This window comes from Mustelus asterias, chromosome 8 (assembly GCF_964213995.1).
Source record: "Mustelus asterias chromosome 8, sMusAst1.hap1.1, whole genome shotgun sequence".
NCBI lineage: Eukaryota > Metazoa > Chordata > Chondrichthyes > Carcharhiniformes > Triakidae > Mustelus > Mustelus asterias.
The window spans coordinates 93887877-93908677 of NC_135808.1; the positions used below are offsets into that span (position 1 = coordinate 93887877).

The window sequence follows — 20801 nt, forward strand, 5'->3', positions numbered from 1 at the left end:
ATGCCTTCAGCTACCTCAGCTCGAAGTTCTGGAATTCCCTTCCTAAAACTCTCTGCCACTCCATCTCTCTCTCTCTCTCTCTTTTTCTTTAAGATGTTTCTAAAAGCCAACCTTTTTGATCAAGCTTGTTGTCATTTTTCCTGATATTTCCTTCTGTAACTTGATGTCAAATTGTGATTAATAGCTCTTCTGAAGCATCTTGGGATATTTTGCTATGTTAAAGGCATTGTATAAATATAAGTTGTCATTGTAATTAGCAGAATGCTTTAATAATGAATTCTTAACCCATGAAAGCAAGTTGTGGGCTTTTGCAACTTCACAGCTGGCATTTGCTTTAGAGTCATTGGATGATGACTACAGGATTGGTGAAACATAAAATTTCCTTTCCAATTCACCTAGATAATTGTAAAGTTCTCTGAAGCTCCGCCTTAAAAAAAGTAGTATGTTTAGGTGGCTGCAAATCTCTTAAATTTACCCGAATTCTATGAAGCTACTTACCAGGACCTCAATGTAATCTTTTTTTTACGGTAAAAACCTATCCAGTTTTGACAAATCTTTGTGGCTAGTCATAGATAGGGGATAACCACTAGAATAAGAGATAATGATCACACAATCAGAAAAGATTACTGATCACAAGTGCTGGAGGAAACAAAGTGCCTCCTTTCATCCTTCGCTCTCCCATTTGTGTCCTCCTTTACTGTTTGGCAAATGACTTTCATTGAATTTACCAGCAGATTTTTATAATGATTATTGCTATAATCTGTTGGATTTATTAATAAGCTCTGAACTAGGCATTGATTTAACAATGTACCTCGTAAATTGATTCCAGCCTATGCTGTGTGCTATTGTATATTTGTATTTTGTCTAAAACTTTCCCCTGCACACTAGTTTATCTCATGTAAATAATATGCAAATCTTTCATTGGTATTTTACATAAATAGCATGTTTTTTTTCAAAAGGAAAAGCTAAAATAAGCTAATACTCATTTGAAAAAATAATTGTGTTAGTCTTCATTATTCTTATAATTTAAGGCAATGTTAAAAAAACCAAATATTAATACTTTAAGTCATTTACAAAATTATAGGTTTAATGAAATTCTACAAGTTCAAATATTAAAGGGTTGAAATGTAAATGAGTCCAGTTAAATGACATAAAGCTATCTGTAAAGGATTGTACTTGTATTAGCCTGGTCTGGTATTAACTGTATTAGCAACTGGTATGATACCATCTGACTGATAGAAATCCCCAGTCTTTTGCCACCTTCAGAGAATTGAGTCTGTGCCTAAAACACTCAACATAATTTTAATGCCATGGGATTGGAGGTTTCACAAAGCACAACTGCACAAAGAAAAGCTTAACTGTGCCACCTTTTCACTGCTGTCTGAATATTCGTGATCAATTTGACTCTAAAGTAGTCAGACACTGAAAGCTTCTAAAAAGACGTGTTGCATGACATTTTTTAATTGGATGAAAGTTAGTATGCATATAAAATGCCAAAGAAGTGTCAAACTCCCCTTATTGACGTTATTGAAAGTACATTTATCACCATTTAAACTATTTAAGCAATAAATGCATATAAAAATTTGCTCCGTTCCTCTGCTGCTTGTTTCTTTCAGATCCGGAAACATATTTCTTTAGTGACCTCACAAACTCAAAGGTCACGCAACTGAAGTCTACAGATGTACATTCAAGTAATTATTTTTTTTACCAATATTGAACTGTTTGTCAATTAATTACATTGGAACAAAGAGAGATTTGAAAATGAAATGCAACTTTTCTGTATTAATACATTGAGAGAATGAAAGTGGAACATTTGCTGAAAACAACAATGATGAGTTTACTGTAGCATTATTATGTACCTATTGTTCTTTAGATGTTTTTTTACACAATGAAAGTAGCCCATTGAATCAATTGAATAACATCCAGTGAATATGCAGGCTACTTGGGAGCAACTTGAGTGCTGTGTCATAGCATCAGTACGCATCTGACAGGGAGCTATTTGGGGTCTTGTGTTTAGCCATAGCAGCAGAATGTGTTTGACTTGAGATTACATGGAGCCTAGCAACATGTCACATCAACAATGTGGGCTCTCACGTGGGGCTACTTGGAGCCTAGTGACACATCATAGCAACCGATTGTGTCTGGCTTGGGGGATACTTAGTGCATAACAACATTCCATAGAAATGGTGTGAGTCTGGCTTGGAGATCCTGGGATCTTAGCAACACATCAAACCAGCAGAGTATATCTATCTTGGAGATATTTGAAGCTTAACAATGTGCCGTAACAGTGGTGTGCATGTGATTACATCATCTGGCACTGTTTCATGTGGGAAATGCTCCATTTCCACAAATGCCCATGTATAAAGTCCTTTTACAAGGGAACATTTGGACAGGTCATTCAGGGTACTAGCATTTCCTGATGTTTCGGGGCTAATTAGAGTACTACACATTCATCCACAGGCTACAGAAAGAGTTTCGTTCCTGACCTGACTTCCATTGCCCAACTGTAGTCCTGCCAATCATGGTTTATGAGGCCAACTCCCTGGTAGAGTATTTTGGGTGTTTCCCAGGTGGCTGTGCAGTATCCTCGATTATGGTGTTAAATGTACGTTCTATGAATTCTTGAAACAACTGGAAGTTTGACGCTTCTGGCATTTTCAGTCTAAAACTCCAATGGAATTCTTTTGCAGGTTTAGTTTAGATAGAATGGCATGGTTTATGAATGTAGCTCATACTTGAAAACATTTTCTTGCATGCATACTCTCTTTCTTCTATTATTAACCTGACAAGGAATGTTGTTTGAAGTTGCTAAGTAAACATGCTGAGGCACCATAGAACGTGAATGATGCAGAATGCTTTTTGCGCTGCCTAACTCTCTCTCTCTCTGTCTGCAATCTCTTCCCTTTCCCTCCTCTTCTCTCTTTTCCCCCCCGACTCATGCTGCTTTTACACCCCTCCCCCCTTCCCCCTCCACATTGCACAGGCTGTCGTTTCATGACCTAGCATTATTAAAATTGCACTTATCGATCATTCTTGCCAGGAATGCCATCGCCTACTACACTAAAGAAGTCAGAGAAGTCTGGTTTCAGCAGTCCCACGCCTTCGCAGACCTCCTCCCCTCGAACGGCATTTACACATCATCATCGGCCTGTGATCACAGCACCCAGAGGTGAGGCACGGCCGCTGAGAGCCCTTCCCTGTAGCTCCGACTAAAAGAGTATAGGGTCTTGGCCAAGTAGCTTGTAGTTTGGTGCCTTGACTTACTGATAGTACAGAAAATAAAGACTCTAGGAAAGAATTCCTTGTGTGCATTGTGGGTTATAAATCCCTAGAAGTGGTTTTTTTTTCAGCCTGGTTGTAGAATAAGAGGGAAAGGACTCATATTGGTGACTTCTTATAAGTTTTAAATAAAATCAAAGTTCAGTGGTTTTGTTAACAGCTGGTTGCTACCCATGTTTTCTGTCAATTCAGTGATTTTTTTAAAAATCAGCTTTTTTATTCAAGCTATATTTAAAACCCCTTTCAATGACTTCATTATATGTGCCTAGTATAATTTGCTGTGTCTGGTTGTTGTAATAATTAATGACACATGTCTCAGCTGGACCATTTTCCCATCTAATCTCCTTTCATCCTGTTACTAAAATTAAGAAATTACAAAATTGCTCAAAGATAAGTGACTGTCTGCTGAATACATTTGAGCTTTCGACATTATGGAATGTCCAATTATCTTATATGTACAACTTCAGCAATTAATGATGAATAAATGCACATTTTTTCCAGAGTTTGATTAAAAATGAAATTTTTGCCTCACATAGAAATCAGACTCAGCTTTCTGGGATTCTCAATGCAAAACTACCGCTGAGTTTGATAAGTCAGTGCAGGTGAACTTTCGATGCCGTACTTTCGAAAAATGCTAGGTAGCATTTTTTTTTGGAGCCAACAAGAAAATTCAAAGTAAACTGCCATAACCCATGCCTTTGTCCTTTTATGATTCTTAAGCCAACTTCTATTTTCATAAACTTGAAAATGAATAGCTATTTCCACCAGTAGAATGAAAGAGTCCATCTACTGTGCCTGCCCCTAGGTTTGGTTTCAATGTATGTGCACAAAGCAAGTTGGGATTCAGCATAGTTCTTGTCCTTGAATGGGATGAAGGAAGCAGGTAAGTTTTAGTGCTATGCATACATCTGCCAATAAAAATCGGATGGTGCTGGCTAATCGAGTGAATCATGACTTCAAAACTGCATGAAAGAATCAGAGCTCCACTGAACTTTATTGCCCTCCACTGGCATATTTCCTTCAAGACCCATTGGTGATGTCAATGGGGTGTCTGTTGTTATGCGATGCTCTACTAATTCATTCTTCCACTATAGCTGCTGTAGTCATCAAAGGATTGTACTTTAAAGATAGAAGTAAGTTCTTAACAAGAGCTGTGCCAGGGAAGTGTTAGGATTTATATTTTTAGCCTTTTGTTCTCCACACAGCAGGTTCTCAGTCTTGGATGCCTCATCTAATGACATTGTATGAAGGCCTGTCAAGTCCCTAAAGAGAAAAAGATGGAAAAGTACCCTTAGGCTAGCTTATGCACCATCTGGAAGATCTTTATGCTACATCATGGCCCTTGCGGCTAAAGGAATCAAAGGGTATGGAGAAAAAGAGGGAGTGGGAAATTGAAAGTGCATGATCAGCCATGATCATATTGAATGGTGGTACAGGCTCGAAGGGCCAAATGGCCCACTCCTGCACCTACTTTCTATGTTTCTATCAAAGACAGAGGATTGGGACAAAGATACCTCAAAAATAGATGAACAAGGAACGAAGGAATCACTGAGGAGAATAAAGACATTTTTCTACAGGCCGGACACCATGAGAGCTGACCCAATCAAGCTTATTTACAAACATTTTCTACAATCCAATTATCATTAGCAGAAACTATTTTCCCTGACTTCAAAAAGATTGACTGAAGTTAAAGCAAGTGTAGGTATAGGGGAGGACTTTGAAAGTGTGAGATCACAGGGGGTAATATGTATCATAAGTACAACATCTTGTTGATAAAAATATTTTTTTATGTTGGCGTTTAATATCTACCACACTGGGCTTGTGCTCTGCTCTGAAGCATCAATCTGTAACCATCATCTTCTTTGAGGTATAGGAGTCTTTAGCTGACTACATCTTTGACTTTGTATTCCCCTCTGTGGGAAATTTCCAATGCGATGTAAATCTTACTTTTAGGGCAGAATTCTGCCATGACCCTGCCAGCGGGTTCAATGGTAGGCCAAGGAGTGGAGTGGGGGGGCTGAGAGGGAGAGAATTCAGTGGGAGGCCCAAAAATTGGTTTTATGCCGGTGTGAATTTCCTGGGGGATCCTCCACTGGTGTCCACCAAGGGGGATTGGGAAACCTGCTGGTGGCTGGTTTGAAATTGATTTGTACCCTACTAATGGGATCCAGATGAAGGCCCGACTGGAATGCTCCTCTCCGCCCCCCCCCCCCCATGCCCAATTCTCCCCGACGCCAGTGGGAGAGCACTCCAGTCCAGACCACTTCTGGAATAACGTGGCATGCAGAAGTCAGGACTTACCTGAAGAATGCCTGGGGCTGCCACCGGGGTTCAACATGGAGGCTGCCAGCAACGCTGGACCCCAAAATACGACAGCAGTGGGTGAGAGGAGCATCGACCTGGTGTCATTGAGGAGGTTCATCTTCCAGCCTCGGTGAGTTCCTGCAGACCCATCTTTTTTCAAGAGGTCCATCTTCTTTCTTCAACTATGGGTCAGTGATGTTGGTACCATTTAAATATGGCACCCGGACATGATGATGGGACACACGCCACAGAATACAGCACTAAACCCTCGGATGCATAATAAATGAGGTCAGGGCCAGAAGGTATGGCATGGTTTCCCATCAGGGTCTCCGTAGTGGGAAACACTTCCCACTCTGCCAAGGGACTTAGTTCCAGATGGGAGAATTCTGCCCTTAATCTTGACTGTTAATCCAGTCAACTGCTGAAGCCAACTGCAAGACTGAAATTAAGCTAAGACTTGAACAAATAGTTGCGAAGTAGCAATTCCATTTAAACATCACTGATTACAATATCAGTTCCAGAGGTAAAAGATTGATGCCGCAATGCTTCTATAGCAGCAAGGTGGACCTAATTGGATAGTTCTTCAAAGACACAGAAGCAGAAAAAACAGGTCTGACAGCATCTGTGGAGAGAGAACAGAGCCAATGTCTCCAGGCCATCCAGACTCGAAACATTGGCTCTATTCTTCCTCTACAGACGCTGTCAGACTGGCTGAGTTTTCCCAGCATTTTCTGTTTTTGTTTCAGATTCCAGCATCCACAGTATTTTGCCTTTATCTTAGTTCTTGAAAGAACCCAAAGACCAAATGGCTTCCTACTCTGTTTTATGATTCTAAAGAGGGAAATTAATAGTCTATTTTAATTTGCAGATTGTAGAACAAAAAAACAATTACGAAGAAGTGTGATAGCAGATTTTACTTTACAACAAAGGGGCAGATGAGTCATGTAGTAAAAATGATTGCCTTCATCCTTTATTCAGATTTTGCTATCAAGGTCACCATTGATGTTGATCTCCTCAAAATTGTTGTCATATCTCCAAGCAGAAATTTCAACCTTCAATTAGTATTGAGTAGGTAAAGATGTTGCTTTGTGGAAATAAATTGGCATGTAATATTGGAGAAAAGAACCTGACTTTTTTAATTTGTTAGCTAAAGGGTTGAATTCTCCCATTTTGAGACTAAGTGCCATGGCGGAGGCAGGAATGTGGACTGTTTCCGCTGTGGAGGCTGGTGAAAAAACACATCAAATCTTCCAGCCCCGACTTCATTAATTACACAGGTGTCTTGCACTGTATTCAATGGTGGGGCAGCCTGGATGGTGCATAGTCCACCATTGTGTCCGGTTGCCACACTGAAATGGTGCCCAACATCAGTGACCCACTATTGAAGAGAGAAGGTGAACTACTTGAAAAATGAAGATAAATCTCCTGGAACATGAGGCTTGATGATGGAATCCCCTCCAGGACACCTAATCTGGAAGGACCACCTACAGATGCTCCCCGATCCACTGCTGTGGGGTTCCAAGGCTGAGGACAGCCTCCATCCTGAACTTGGGAGGCAGCCTCAGCATTGTTCAGGTGAGTGCCAACATCTGCATGCCACTCTGTTCCAAACTTATTTCATGCTGGTGTGTTTTCTCACCGACATCTGGGAGAATGTATGTATGTGGGGTCGGTGTTTCATTTGCATCACGTTAATAGGATGCAAATGTTGTTCACACTGGTAGGTGTTCTGATCCACCATGGTGGGCACCAGCAGAGAATCCTGCTGTAAATCCACACCGACTTGAAACCGATTTCTGGATATCCTGCCATATTCTCCCCTCACGAGCACGATCGAACCCACCAGCTGGGAATTGGGAGAATTCCCCCCCATAGGGTTGGATCAACCAAAGATACCAAAAAATGACTCACTGGTCAGTGTTGTTTGTGGGCCATGGCTATGCACAAATTTACTGCTGCATTTCCTTGCACAACAACAATGATTACTCATCTGACTGAGATGTGTCTTGGGATGCCCTCCTAAGGAATGAAAAGCACTAATATAAATGCACATTTATGCTTAAACTCTAGCATTCCAATATCGTTCCTTTATGTTTGGGGATAGGAAGAAGCCTAATATATATGTATACTAATCATTCTTTCCCTTGGCAGCTTTAATGAATGGTCTTCGAATTGTCATTTAACAAACATTGTGATACTTTGCTTCTCGCAACCAAGGCACAATGTGTCTAAATTTGGTTTATTTATGTGTTTTGAATTGAAGTTTAAATAAAATACTAAATTGAGTTAAGATTTAGCTACCCTTCCTCAAATTAAAGCTATTTCGTAGCGATTGAACAGCAGGTGAGATGTTTGAAGGAAAATTAATCTTATACAAACAGCTTAAAAACATCCTGCCTGAAAACAATCTAGATAGACTGGGTTTTGCATATGTTTAGATGTCAAGGTATATAAATGTAGTTATTCATCCAGCCCTAAAAACAAACCTTTATACGCAGATCATTAGTCATAGCCTCTTAATCAATTAGTTCTGCAACTGTCGTAACAAATGACAGGTCCTAAGTACTCCCTAAGCATTTCAATCCGCAAACAGCTTTGTCTCCATTCTTTGCCAACTATCTGGATTCTGCTACACTCTTGAATTGCAAACTGTTTATACTTCCTTTGGCCCATAATTAAAATTATGCACTTTGTCATGATTTAAAAAAAATATACCAATAACCCTTCTTCGGGAGTTGTTGGTAACACCGTTTTATTTGCTGCTACCTTGGGAGGCTGAAGTTCCATTTTTTTGATGTGATGATTTGCAAGTTTGGATTTAATAAGGTTTGGGGTGGTTTGTTCAAAGCAGGGCAAAATTAATGTAATTTTACTTTCACATTGAGTGATTTGAAAAACATTAAACAGTGACTTTTTTTTTGCTACAAAGCCAGACAATGTCCTACCAAATAACTTTGTCTAAGGGGTGTGGAGGAGAGAGAGAACCCCCTGTTCTAAAGATGAATCTTTGATCACTGCAGAGCTGAGACCATTGATTGTTTTCAAGCTGCAGTTGACAGGTAAAATCCTCCTGGCAGCGGTAAAGCAATTTTCCAGTTGCCAGCAGTAATGAAAATGAGACACTACGATGATTTGGACATACGAATGCCTGTGCAAAGGACTGAGATGCAAGGGAAGGATGTGCTGGATCAATCTTTCAGATGAGTTTTCTTAATCTTCATCCCCTTCTACCTTCTCTTTCCCTTTGTTTACTGCTACCACAAATGAAGTTTATCCGAGGTGATCTTACTTCATCATCACTGGAAACTCTGTTCCCTGGGTTTTGTAACATGTAGTCTGCAGCTCTCATAGAAATCATAGAATCCCTACAGTGCAGAAGCAGACCATTTGGCTCATTGAGTCTGCACTGACTCTCTGATGGAGAATTCCACCCAGACCCTATCCCCATAACCCCACGTATTTACCCCATCATTCCACTAAGGGGCAATTTTAGAATGACCAATTAACCTTTAGACTGTACGAGGAAACTGGAGGACCTGAAGGAAACCCACGCAGACACTGAGAGAACGTGCAAACTCCACACAATCGCCCAAGGCCAGAATTGAACCTGGGTCCCTGGCACTGTGAGGCAGTTGTGCTAACCACTGTGCCATCATGTCACTAAATGGAACAAGAATCCAAAGGTGTATAGGGCAATTTTAAAAATAGGATTGATTGCTTGTAATTTTAATTTGATAGTGTACGGGGTGGCACAATGGATTAGCACAATGTCTTCTGATCGCTGAATTGATGCAGCAAATATATTGTTGCTGGCTGTAATCGTACATTACATGAAATTGTTGGTAGTCTTAATTCCTCCCTTATTGGGCCACATCATACAATGTTCAGCACTGAATAGGCTGTATGATGTGAAAAATGAAACATCAAATTCCTGCAGTGTTTTTCCGATTGCAGGGTTAAATCACATTGCTGTGGCAGACTAGAGGGAACATTGTCATGCATCGAGCATTCACTGTACAAGTGAATGTGAAAAATGGAAAACTCCTCATTTCCTAGAATTAAATCCCTCACTTTGACAAATACAAAAAGACTGCTTACAATAAATGCACACTTTTTTTAAATCCAATGCTTGTGCACACCAACATGTACAGTGCAACAAGCAGACATTTCAATCTTTCATTAACATTTGTACCTTCAGGAAGATTTTAAAGTTAGGTTCTGGTGAAGAGGACAATTATATTGAATACTCTCAAGCCTCCCACCTACAAACAATTTACACAGGAAATTTTAAAGCTTAGAATACTCGCACCCACATCTTTACCCACACGTGCTTGAGTCAAAAAACAAAGTAGCAAGACTGGCTGAACAAAAATGACTTTAAAATAGTAGTCTGAACCTGACCCTTATTGCAGCATTCTCACTGGTTGATATTGACTAACCTGGAAGAATCTAAGGAGCAAACCTGTAACCTCCTTGATCAGCGTACCTCTGTACGACATTACTGACTGTTTGGAAAAGCAGTGCATATACTTTTAATACGTGTACACTTATTCTGTTATATCTTTCTATTGACTGCTCAAAAAAAATTTGAAATTTTTTTTAAAAAGCAACTAAAATTGTAAACAGCCCACTTCCCTTTTGAAGTTTTGGATTCCTCATATACATCTAAATTTAAATTCATTCTGAAAAGAGCGACAGGGTATTGAGTTCACTTGTCTTAACAAGAACAGCGACTGATCATTTTTGAAAAATTGCTATCTCCATTTTAGTACTCCCGACCGGCTTGTTCAAAAGTTCAATGCAAGTACGAGGTAAATGGTAGTATTTTGTTTTAGAAGCTCGTGGATTTTACAAAATGATAATTTTGTAAAGGAAATCCTGAGCTTTAATTGTGAACTGATTTTAAACAAAAGGTTTTTTTTGCAATCCTCTTCACATATTTCACATGAATCGTGAGATAACGAAGCTGAGAAATGTTGACAGGTTTGTAAGTTGCAAAATCTTTAGATCCGCCTGAAATAGTTTCAGGCGGATCTGGTGAACCAGGGAGCGGCCTTGCCTCATGTCAGTACAGTGCTATGAATAGAGCATTGACCTTTTGACTCTAGTCGTAATGTTGTACCTGTGCATGCTCTTTGACTCTAGATCTCCTGCTCATAAAAAGACAAATATTGATAGATGTGGTTAGGCTTTGCACCTGTATTTTTATTTGTTCATGAAACGTAAAAAGTTCTCGACTGCTTTTTTTTGAAATATTGAACATCCTATGCAGCTTTGTCTGATGTGGAGATGCCGGCGTTGGACTGGGGTAAACACAGTAAGAAGTCTCACAACACCACGTTAAAGTCCAACAGGTTTATTTGGTAGCAAAAGCCACTAGCTTTCGAAGCGCTGCTCCTTCATCAGGTGAGTGGGATTTCAGTTCACAAACAGGGTATATAAAGACACAAACTCAATTTACAAAATAATGGTTGGAATGCGAGTCTTTACAGGTAATCAAGTCTTAAAGGTACAGACAATGTGAGTGGAGAGAGGGTTAGGCACAGGTAAAAGAGATGTGTATTGTCTCTAGCCAGGACAGATAATGAGATTTTGCAAGCCCAGACAAGTTGTGGGGGTTACAGATAGTGTGACATGAACCCACAATCCTGGTTAAGGCCGTCCTCATGTGTGCAGAACTTGGCTATCAGTCTCTGCTCAGCGACTCTTGTGTTGTCGTGTGTCATGAAGGCTGCCTTGGAGAACACTTACCCGAAGATCAGAGGCCGAATACCCGTGACCGCTGAAGTGTTCCCCAACAGGAAGATAACACTCTTGCCTGGTGATTGTCGAGCGGTGTTCATTCATCCATTGTCGTAGCGTCTGCATAATCTCCCCAATGTACCATGCCACGAGACATCCTTTTCTGCAGCGTATCAGGTAGACAACGTTGGCCGAGTTGCAAGTGTATGTACCGTGTACCTGGTGGATGGTGTTCTCACGTGGTGGGCGTGTGTTATCTACCTGATATGCTGCAGGAAAGGATGTCCCGAGGCATGGTACATTGGGGAGACCATGCAGACGCTACGACAACGGATGAATGAACGCCACTCGACAATCACCAGGCAAGAGTGTTCTCTTCCTGTTGGGGAACACTTCAGCGGCACGGGCATTCGGCCTCTGATCTTCGGGTAAGTGTTCTCCAAGGCAGCCTTCACGACACACGACAACGCAGAGTCGCTGAGCAGAGACTGATAGCCAAGTTCCGCACACATGAGGACGGCCTTAACCAGGATTGTGGGTTCATATCACACTATCTGTAACCCCCGCGACTTGCCTGGGCTTGCAAAATCTCATTAACTGTCCTGGCTGGAGACAATACACATCTCTGTTACCTGTGCCTAACCCTCTCTCCACTCACATTGTCTGTACCTTTAAGACTTGATTACCTGTAAAGACTCGCATTCCCACCATTATTTTGTAAATTGAGTTTGTGTCTTTATATACCCTGTTTGTGAATTGAAATCCCACTCACCTGATGAAGGAGCAGCGCTCTGAAAGCTAGTGGCTTTTGCTACCAAATAAACCTGTTGGACTTTAACCTGGTGTTGTGAGACTTTGAGCTTTGTCTGAGCAGTTATCTCACACTTATGGAGTGTGAATCTGAACAGCAAGAATGATACTCCGCCTTGCTTATAACCACATTTTTGGCTATTTTAGCCAAACTGCATAGTTTGAACCCTTTCTCAAAGAGCAGCATTTATTTGATCTTTTAAATTCCCACAAGAATGACATTCAAGATGGAAGCTGTGAAGGGGCCACCTTAAATGCCTCATCTCCAGCTTTACTGGCCACTGCAAATTATTTGCAAGTTTTAGCTTGTTAAGTCTGTGGTGCAAACCTCTTTGTCCTTAGCATGGAATGACAGAGCCAGGGGCATTAAAGATGTTCTATTCAGATACATGCAGTCTAAAAGCGACAGAAATGATTTTGCAATAAATGACTATACAGTGTTAATGTAGCCATGATGAATTTCTTTGGAATTGGATCTAACTTTTCAAAACTTCTTTTTGAAACACTGACCTGACCAAACATCCTTCTCTCCCATGCTGCTTACAACAGAATGTGTCACATTATCACAGGCCATGGAACCAGGTCAGTTTAGTTCTGTGTTGCACTTTCAATGTTACGTTTGGGCAGCACGGTGGTTAGCACTGCTGCCTCACAGCGGCAGGAAGCATGGTTCAGTTCTGGCCTTGGGTGATTGCCTGTGTGGAGTTCTCCCTGTGACTGCATGGGCTTCCTCCAGGTCCTCCGGTTTCCTCTCTCAGTCCAAAGATGTGCAGGTTAGGTGGATTGGCCGTTCTAATTTACCCTTAGTGTCCAAGGATGTGTAAATTAGGTGGATTACCCATGGTAAATGTGCGGGGTTATGGGGATAGGGTGACGGACTGGGCTTGGGTAAGATGCTCTTTTGGAGAGTCAGTGCAGATTCGTTGGGCTCAATGGCATCCTTCTGCACTGTAGGGATTCTATGATTCGTACTTAAAAAATGATGCTTTTAGCATTGTGGCAGTTGATATTTTGATGGTCTTTAAAATTGCTGAGTGCTGTAACACAGAAATAGGCCATTTGTTCATCAAATGTATACCAGTGTTTTTTTTACATGAACGACCTAATATAATTCTACTGTGTTAAAATTGTGCTTTTATATTAGATTATTGATTTCAATTTCTTATTACTAGACACAGCAGATGAGGTTAATTGTTGTTTCTGTGGGTTGTGACTGTGAGGAACAGAGGTGCACAGTTTGATTCGAGAAAATGAAAGGCTGATTAATATGTGTATACATCTTGGCTTGTGTCAGACAAAAGATGGTTTCAATATGCTAATACCAATTGAGCTGTATCTATTTATAGAATCTTTGATGGATGGTTAGGCAGAGAGTTATGCTTCAACTATCGAGCATCCTTGTAATATTCAAGGAATGGCTAATCATTTAATTTAATTAAGGAAAATGCAGTTGTTCGTGAACAAGCTTTGTATGCAACAGACCTCCTAAAGAAGTGGAGTGGTATTTCTGTGGGTAAGTTTACCTGAGCCAGTCAATGGACTGAAGCCAGTGGAGAGGAATGGTGTTGAAACATTTCCGCCCAGTGGCAGCTTTTCAACTACTAAAGGCAAGAACAAATTGCGAGAATCTTTCCTCATTGAATAATGTCTTGAGGTAATTGACAGACCCAGGAGGATAAGTTGACGCCAAGAAGAGATTACTAAAAACTTGATCAAAAGTGTAGTCTTTAATGAGGGTTTCAAATAAGGTGAAAGAGTTGGATTTAAGCAAAGCATTCAAGGGTAAGGATCCTCGAAAGCTGAATGTACACCCTCTAATGTTGGGGTGAAGAGAATGTGTGGTTCACAGGAGGTTGCAGTCAGTGCGCTGGAGAATTTTTAGAGAGCAGGATTGTAAAGCAGATATTTATTGAAAGAGAGGCTGTGACCATGGAGGGATTTTAAGCACAAACAGGTTTAATGGATGATCTTAGTGTGGATTATATTATGCACAGTGGAGCTTTCGATGAACTGATGTTCTTGGAAGGTGGAGGATAGGAAGACTAGCAAGTTGAGGTCATAAGGGCATTGGGTTTTTAGTGGTAGTTGGGCTAAGATAGGGGAATACACAGCATTGTGGGTATACCTACACTATGGGTGATCTTACTGAGGTTGAGGTAAGCTCTGTGATGGACAAGATGTAGTGGAAGAAACCCAGCTCAGGCCAAATGAGAAACTGAAGTTGTGGAGAATCTGTTTCACCACAAAAGTCAGCATCTGTTTTGAAGATTCAGTGTATGTTTGCATGGCAACCCAGGCAGGTGATAATATAGGATGTTTTTTTTAAACAAAATACAATTTATTTATTTTATAGCCCAAATCTCAGTTTGAGATTGTATATACTCAAGCCTATTCACAATCTACAAGGTACAAGTCAGGAGTGTAATGCAATACTCTCCACTTGCCTGGATGGGTGCAGCTCCACCAACACTCGAGAAGCTTGACACCATTCAGGACAAAGCAGCTCGGTTGATTGGCACCCTTTCTACAAACATTCACTCCCTCCACCACTGACACAGTAGCAGCAGTGGGTACCATCTACCAGATGCACTGCAGGAAATCACCAAGGCTCCTTAGGTAGCACCTTCTAAACTCATGACCACTACCATCTGGAAGGACAAGGGCAGCGGACCCATGGGATGATTTGGAGGGGAACTTCCAGGTGGTTGTGTTCTTGACTCACCATCCTGACTTGGAAATTTACCATTGTTCTTTTGCTGTTGCTGGTTCAAAATCCTGGAAATCCCTCCCTAAAGCATTGTGGGTGTACTTACACTGCATGGACTGCAGTGGTTCAAGAAGGCAGCTCACCAGCACCTTCTCAAGAGTCAGCAACACCCACATTTTGTAAAATTAATTTTAAAAGAGTCAACCTACTGAAAAGGAGAATCACATGGTACATTCTAGTCTGCATTGAATAACTAGGGTACTTTGTTTAACTTCTGGGTCTTGCCATCATTTGCCTAAAAATTGGGCAGGTAAAAGCCTGTTTCATGACATAGGATTGCAAGATCTATATATAGGAGTGATTTGTGATGTTAAACCATCATAGAACATCTCATATATACATGTGTACTCTCCTGCTCACTCCTCATACCTTTATTAAATATTTCTCCTTTTCAACCCTTTGTGTTTCCGTTCCTTCCCTTCCGAAGAATATCTGTATGCTTTGTCTCAGCAAAGGAGTTTGGCAGAAAAGTCAATATTCTTCTATTGTCTGCACAAGTATTTTTTTCCCCAACTTCCCCTTTTAATTCTTTTGTATTTATCTAAGATTGGTGTTTCCCTTGTTGCCAACTCTGGCTAGTGGAATCAACATTTTACTAAAGTATATACCTTCTGAAACTCATTCACAACTTGGAAAACATTTATCAGGTCACCCTTTAAACTTCTCCTCTCCAGTGTAAAAATAATATCCTTACTTCTCCAGTTTCTCCATTAACTTGACCTCTGGTAATATCTTAGTGAATCTTGCCTTCACCTTTTCCATTACTTTTATGTCCTTTCAGTAATGGAAAACATAAAACCAAATACTCCAACAAAGGTCGAACTAATGTTCTGTACAAGCTCAACATTATCTCTCTGCTTTACTATTTACACTGTTCCAGATGCCAAATCAAGGATTTGTTTTTAACGACCCTAATTCTGACATTGCTGTATTTTATAGGCCTGTGTGCCCTTTTCTCCTCGACTTGATCAAAAGTTATTTCATTTTTGTATGATTACTTCCGGAATATATGTATTGAACCTGTCTTCCCACCCTGTTAGGGCGGCACAGTGGTTAGCACTGCTGCCTCACAGCGCCAGGGACCCAGCTTCGATACCCGGCATGGGTCACTGTCTGTGCGGAGTCTGCATGTTCTCCCCGTGTCTGCGTGGGTTTCCTCCAGGTGCTCTGATTTTCTCCCACGGTCCGAAAGACGTGTTGGTTAGGTGAATTTGCCATGCTAAATTCTCCCTCACTGTACCCGAACAGGCGCCGGAATGTGGCAACTAGGGGATTTTCACAGTAATTTAATTGCCGTGTTCATGTAAACCTACTTGTGACACTAATAAATAAACTTTAAACTTTTTGATAGCCTGTGTCTTCCTGCAGTTTCTAACAATCCTGTTCATAATTTGCCGACCCTTTGCCTAATTCATGTAAACAGTAAATGTCAGCATTATTTTTTCACTTCCTAAGTTTAGATTGTGTGTGTGGTGTTTGTGCCTACGCGCGCGCATATGTGTGCTTGTGTAAATAAGCGTGGCCACAGCATAGGTCCTGCGGAACACAACAGCTTCTCAGTTGATAAACTTCCTTTCATTTCTGTCTTTAGTTTTCTGCCTACTAACCACGACTCTCTGGCCAGATGCTTCTTAATTCACTGTCCCATTACCTTTGTATCAGTCCCCAATGTGGTGCCTCCTTATTTCTTTTTCTCTGAAAATCAAAGCAAGTAGCCACCATTGCATTTCCTATACCTCTTCTGTTTTTTTCATAGGCTTGCCCTTTAGAAATTGACTTTGCCCGGCCCTGATTTACTTAGAATTCTCCTGAAGGTTGGTCATTTCATCTCCTATCACATGTTCTTTACATATGAGCTAACTATTCTGGAAATTTAAGTGAGGCATCAAGGACCCGACGAAACCTTGAATCTCCTTCTGTAAAAGTGTACAAGAAAAGATGCATCATGTAAACGGTTCCATATTCAGGGAGTCCCTATCAATGGTAGTTTCATCAGTAAGCCCTCAAAGGACATTTTAGTTCTTGTAAGAAATTTTAAAGATCGGGAAGGCCTTGCTTCAGTAGAAAAGTTTTTTGTTGTTGTTTTATTAAGTTGAGATAAAGTGCTTAAAATTCTACCTTCCAGACTTATGCTCTTGTTCTACACTGCAGTAAAATTGACAACTGTGGCTCGCATCATTTTATTTCCATTTGCATGCTTTTGCAGTCAAATCTTAATGTTTTCCGGACCCTTTCTACCCATGATCGATACATTATACACAATCATACGAGCTATTCATTACCATCTGCACCAACCTATTTCAGACTTTTTTTTATATTTACCTCTGACTGAGCTCCTTAGAGGAGCACTATCATAGATTAACATGAAGCCCTCCTGCTGAGAAATTCTCACGGAGAGGTATGAGAGTACAGTTACATCTTGTTGTAATGGCTCAATAATTACAAGGTAAATGCATAACTAAAAGCTCTATTACACTAATCTTCAGAGATGGGTATGTGTGGCACCATGCTGGGTAAATTTGTTATCCCTGCAGCAAACCTCTAAAGAGGAGTTGTTTAGATCGTGAGTTGTGCTTAAACATGTTACTAGCTTGTCGTAAGGCAGAGGAGACAGGAGGGTCTGTCCTCTTAAAGAGACCAAAGCAGGCTGGGTTAAATGAATTGAATTCATCAAACTTTAACATGGTACAGCATTCCTATGTACATACATTAAGTTCCTCCCAGAAGCAAATCAGATTTCATTTTTTCAATCACATATAAACAACTATTTTCTTTACCTGTTTCACCATTCCAGTATTGTTGTTTTGTCGCAAAAGTTAATGCATTATATATATATATATATATATATATATGGCAGCATCGTTCTAAGGAAATTATTTTTAAGTGAGATTTGAATGCTGCCTTTATACTTGATGTATCTCACTATGGAAAATCAGTTTTACACTGTGCTGACATAGGCGCACTAAAGTACAGCCTCTTCCAGATGACATTTTTCTGCATTACAGGGGACGATTTTGTGCCTGTCCTAACCATAAACACAAATGGCAACATGGGTGCAAAATCCCATGAGAATTGGGAAACGAGAATTTCGCCGGTGACATCTCGTTTTCTGATTTTCTCTGCCCTTTGCCAGTGAGGTAACGAGGTTCTGCGATGTGTGTTGGTGGGAGGTTGCCCTGGTGGTTATATGTGTGTGGGGTGTTCCCCTCATCTGTTTGGGGGGAGTGGTGGGGGAAGGGGGGGGGGGGCTCCTCATCTATTGGCGGAAGGGGCGTCCCTCATCCGTTGGTGGGTGTGATGGTGGATGGACTTGCCCTGGTACTTGAGGGGAGGGGAATCCCCTTCCTGGCTCTATGTGCGCGCCCACCCCCCCCCCCCCCCCCCCAAGCATGATGGCAAAGACCACACCCCTTGGTTTTTCGTGAACAGACCACCATAACAGCTAGAGAGAAAACTCGGCTGTGCGGCTGGAAAGCTGCATGCTGGTTTTCTTGCCTCAGCTAGCATTCAGAATGGAAAATTCTGCCCACCGTCTCACGCAAAAGGCAGTATCTCTTCAACTGGTGCGCCGTTTAACTTTGCGGCACTTCAATGTCCATCACCAAAAGTGGCTTGGTTGCACCACTATTCATTAAGCGGGCTGAGTCCTGAATGACATAGCTGCCAGTGTGCGCTTGTGGCAGGTGATGAGAGAACCAACATGAGGGAAACATCCTGCTTAGCCTCATCCTCATCAATCCACTTATCGCAGATGCCTCTCTCTGTTATGGTATTGGTAGGAATGGCCACTTGTGAGACAAATCCTGTCTTCACACTGATGACTTCCTCCATTGTGTTGTGTGACACTCTCATCACGTTAACTGGGATAGATTCAGAACAGATCTAGCAACTCAAAATGCAGTATCCATGAGGCACTGTTGGCCATCAGCATTATATCCCACACTCTACCATTGACTGCAAACTGGGGATCAACCCTAGTTCAATGAGCTGTGTTGGGAGCATGCCTGGAGCAGTAGCAGGCCTACCTAAAAATAAAGTGCCAATCTGGTGAAGTTGTAGACTGTATGTATACTGAACACTGGAAACAGCATCCTACAATCAGGACTAAGCAATTCCACAACCAATGAATCACATCAAAGCTCTGCAGCCTTATCACATCTAGTCAAGAATGATCAAAGAATATTAAATGACTAACTGAAGGAGAAGGGGGGCATGGTGGCACAGTGGTTAGCACTGCTGCCTCACAGCGCTAGGGACCCGGGTTCGATTCCTAGCTTGGGTCACTGTCTGTGCGAAGGTTGCACAGTGTGCAGGACCCAAATTGAGCACAGGTGAGCAGGTTAGCTGAATTTGTCTTCTTAGGCACACTAAAATGAGTTAACAGGTGACTGAGGAGCCCGATGTGCGACCTACAGTCTCTGCCACAGGCTGACAGTGTTCCACATTGTCCAAGGCCTCTTCATAGATTTTGATAACTGGGACCTTTGTCTCGTTGATCTTTAGTGTAGGGCCCATGCTCTCGTACACCCTAGTGATGGCTTGGAGCTCGGCATCAGAGTGTGCGTAGCATCGTCTGCATACTGTAGTTCAAGTACCTGTGCTCTATTTGGTCCTGCCAGAATTGATCAGCTCCTGACCTCATTCCAGCCCTTTGTCTAGTGGACCAAAGAGGTCAAATCCAGGTGTGAGATGAGAGTGACTGCATCTGACATCAAGGTAGCATTTGACCTCCTGTGGCATCAAGAAGACCTAGTAAAATTTAAGTCAGTGGGAATTGGGGGAAACCTCTCCACTCCCTGGAGCCATACCTAGCACAAAGGAAAATGTTTGTCGGAGATCAATCATCTCAGCTCTATGGTATGACTGCAGGAGTTCCACAACATTGTGTTCTGGGCCCAACTATCTTTAACTGTTTCATCAATGATCTCCCCATCATAAGGTCAGAAGTGGGAGTGTTCAGTTCCTCACATAATGAAGAAGTCCATGCCAGCATGCAGAAAAACCTGACAACATTAGGGCTTGGGCTGATAAATGACAAGTAACGTTAGTGCCACATAATGCTGATCTCCAGCAAAAGAGAGGGTCTAACAAGTCCTTCTTGATATTCAATGCATTAGCATTACTGATGGTAAAGCCTCAGCTTTTGGAGAGAGAATTCCAGACTTCTGCCATCCTTTGTGTGAATAAGTGCTTCTTGGTTTTACCCTCAAATGGTCCAGCTGTGAAATTAAGGTTATGCCTCCTTGTTCTTGACTGCCCAAACAGAAGAAGTAGTTTTCTCTACATTGCCATCTTTTAACCTTCTTAAGACTTCAATTAAAAAACCCCTTAATCTTTTATTCACAAGGGCATACAAGCCTTGTCTATGTTACCTGTTCCCATAATTGAACCATTCAGCCAGGCATCATTCTGGTGTGCTGGTGTTAAATTCTTTATCCCTGAATTTGAAAACAATTTGGACTGTGCATCTCTGTTACATTTGCTGCACTGCTCCATAATTAACAGTGGTATGGTACTGGTTCCAACAATATAGCTGAGACAATGAGCATATCCAGTCTTTGGCCATAAGATTATGAAATGTACATTGTGTCATTTGGAATGAGTTTTCTGAAAAAGTGTATTGATATAATGGGTAATATTGTGGAAACCAGAGGATTGATTGCTTTAAAATGCGCATTATCCTACTATTGTTTTTTCATTACCCCATTCACATTGCCGTGTTGTTGCACTGCAACGGGGTTAAGAATGGAGATTTCTCACAAAGAAGCCCACAGTAAAGCACAGAACAGTAATATTTAGGGCAAATTATTTATATCTACCTTTATTTGCCTCGACAGCATTTAAGGACAACAGAAATCCTGATGAAAGAACAATTTCTTTAATGCATTGCAGCAAACTG

At 41.2% G+C, this 20801-nt stretch overlaps 1 protein-coding gene across 13 annotated transcripts in view; it reads left to right on the top strand.

The window, feature by feature from the left end:
* Positions 1-20801, top strand: part of nfia (nuclear factor I/A) — a 460777-nt gene that overhangs the window by 360529 nt on the left and 79447 nt on the right. For 6 of the 13 annotated variants that reach the window (XM_078218523.1, XM_078218529.1, XM_078218520.1 and 3 more), the window contains 2 exons: positions 1617-1691; positions 3041-3169. The exons of 2 other annotated variants lie outside the window; for them this stretch is intronic. In XM_078218523.1, the coding sequence (XP_078074649.1) occupies positions 1617-1691; positions 3041-3169 (204 nt within the window). The remainder of the gene's footprint in view (positions 1-1616; positions 1692-3040; positions 3170-20801) is intronic. 5 more of the 13 variants (XM_078218526.1, XM_078218525.1, XM_078218533.1 and 2 more) reach the window with 2 other exon arrangements.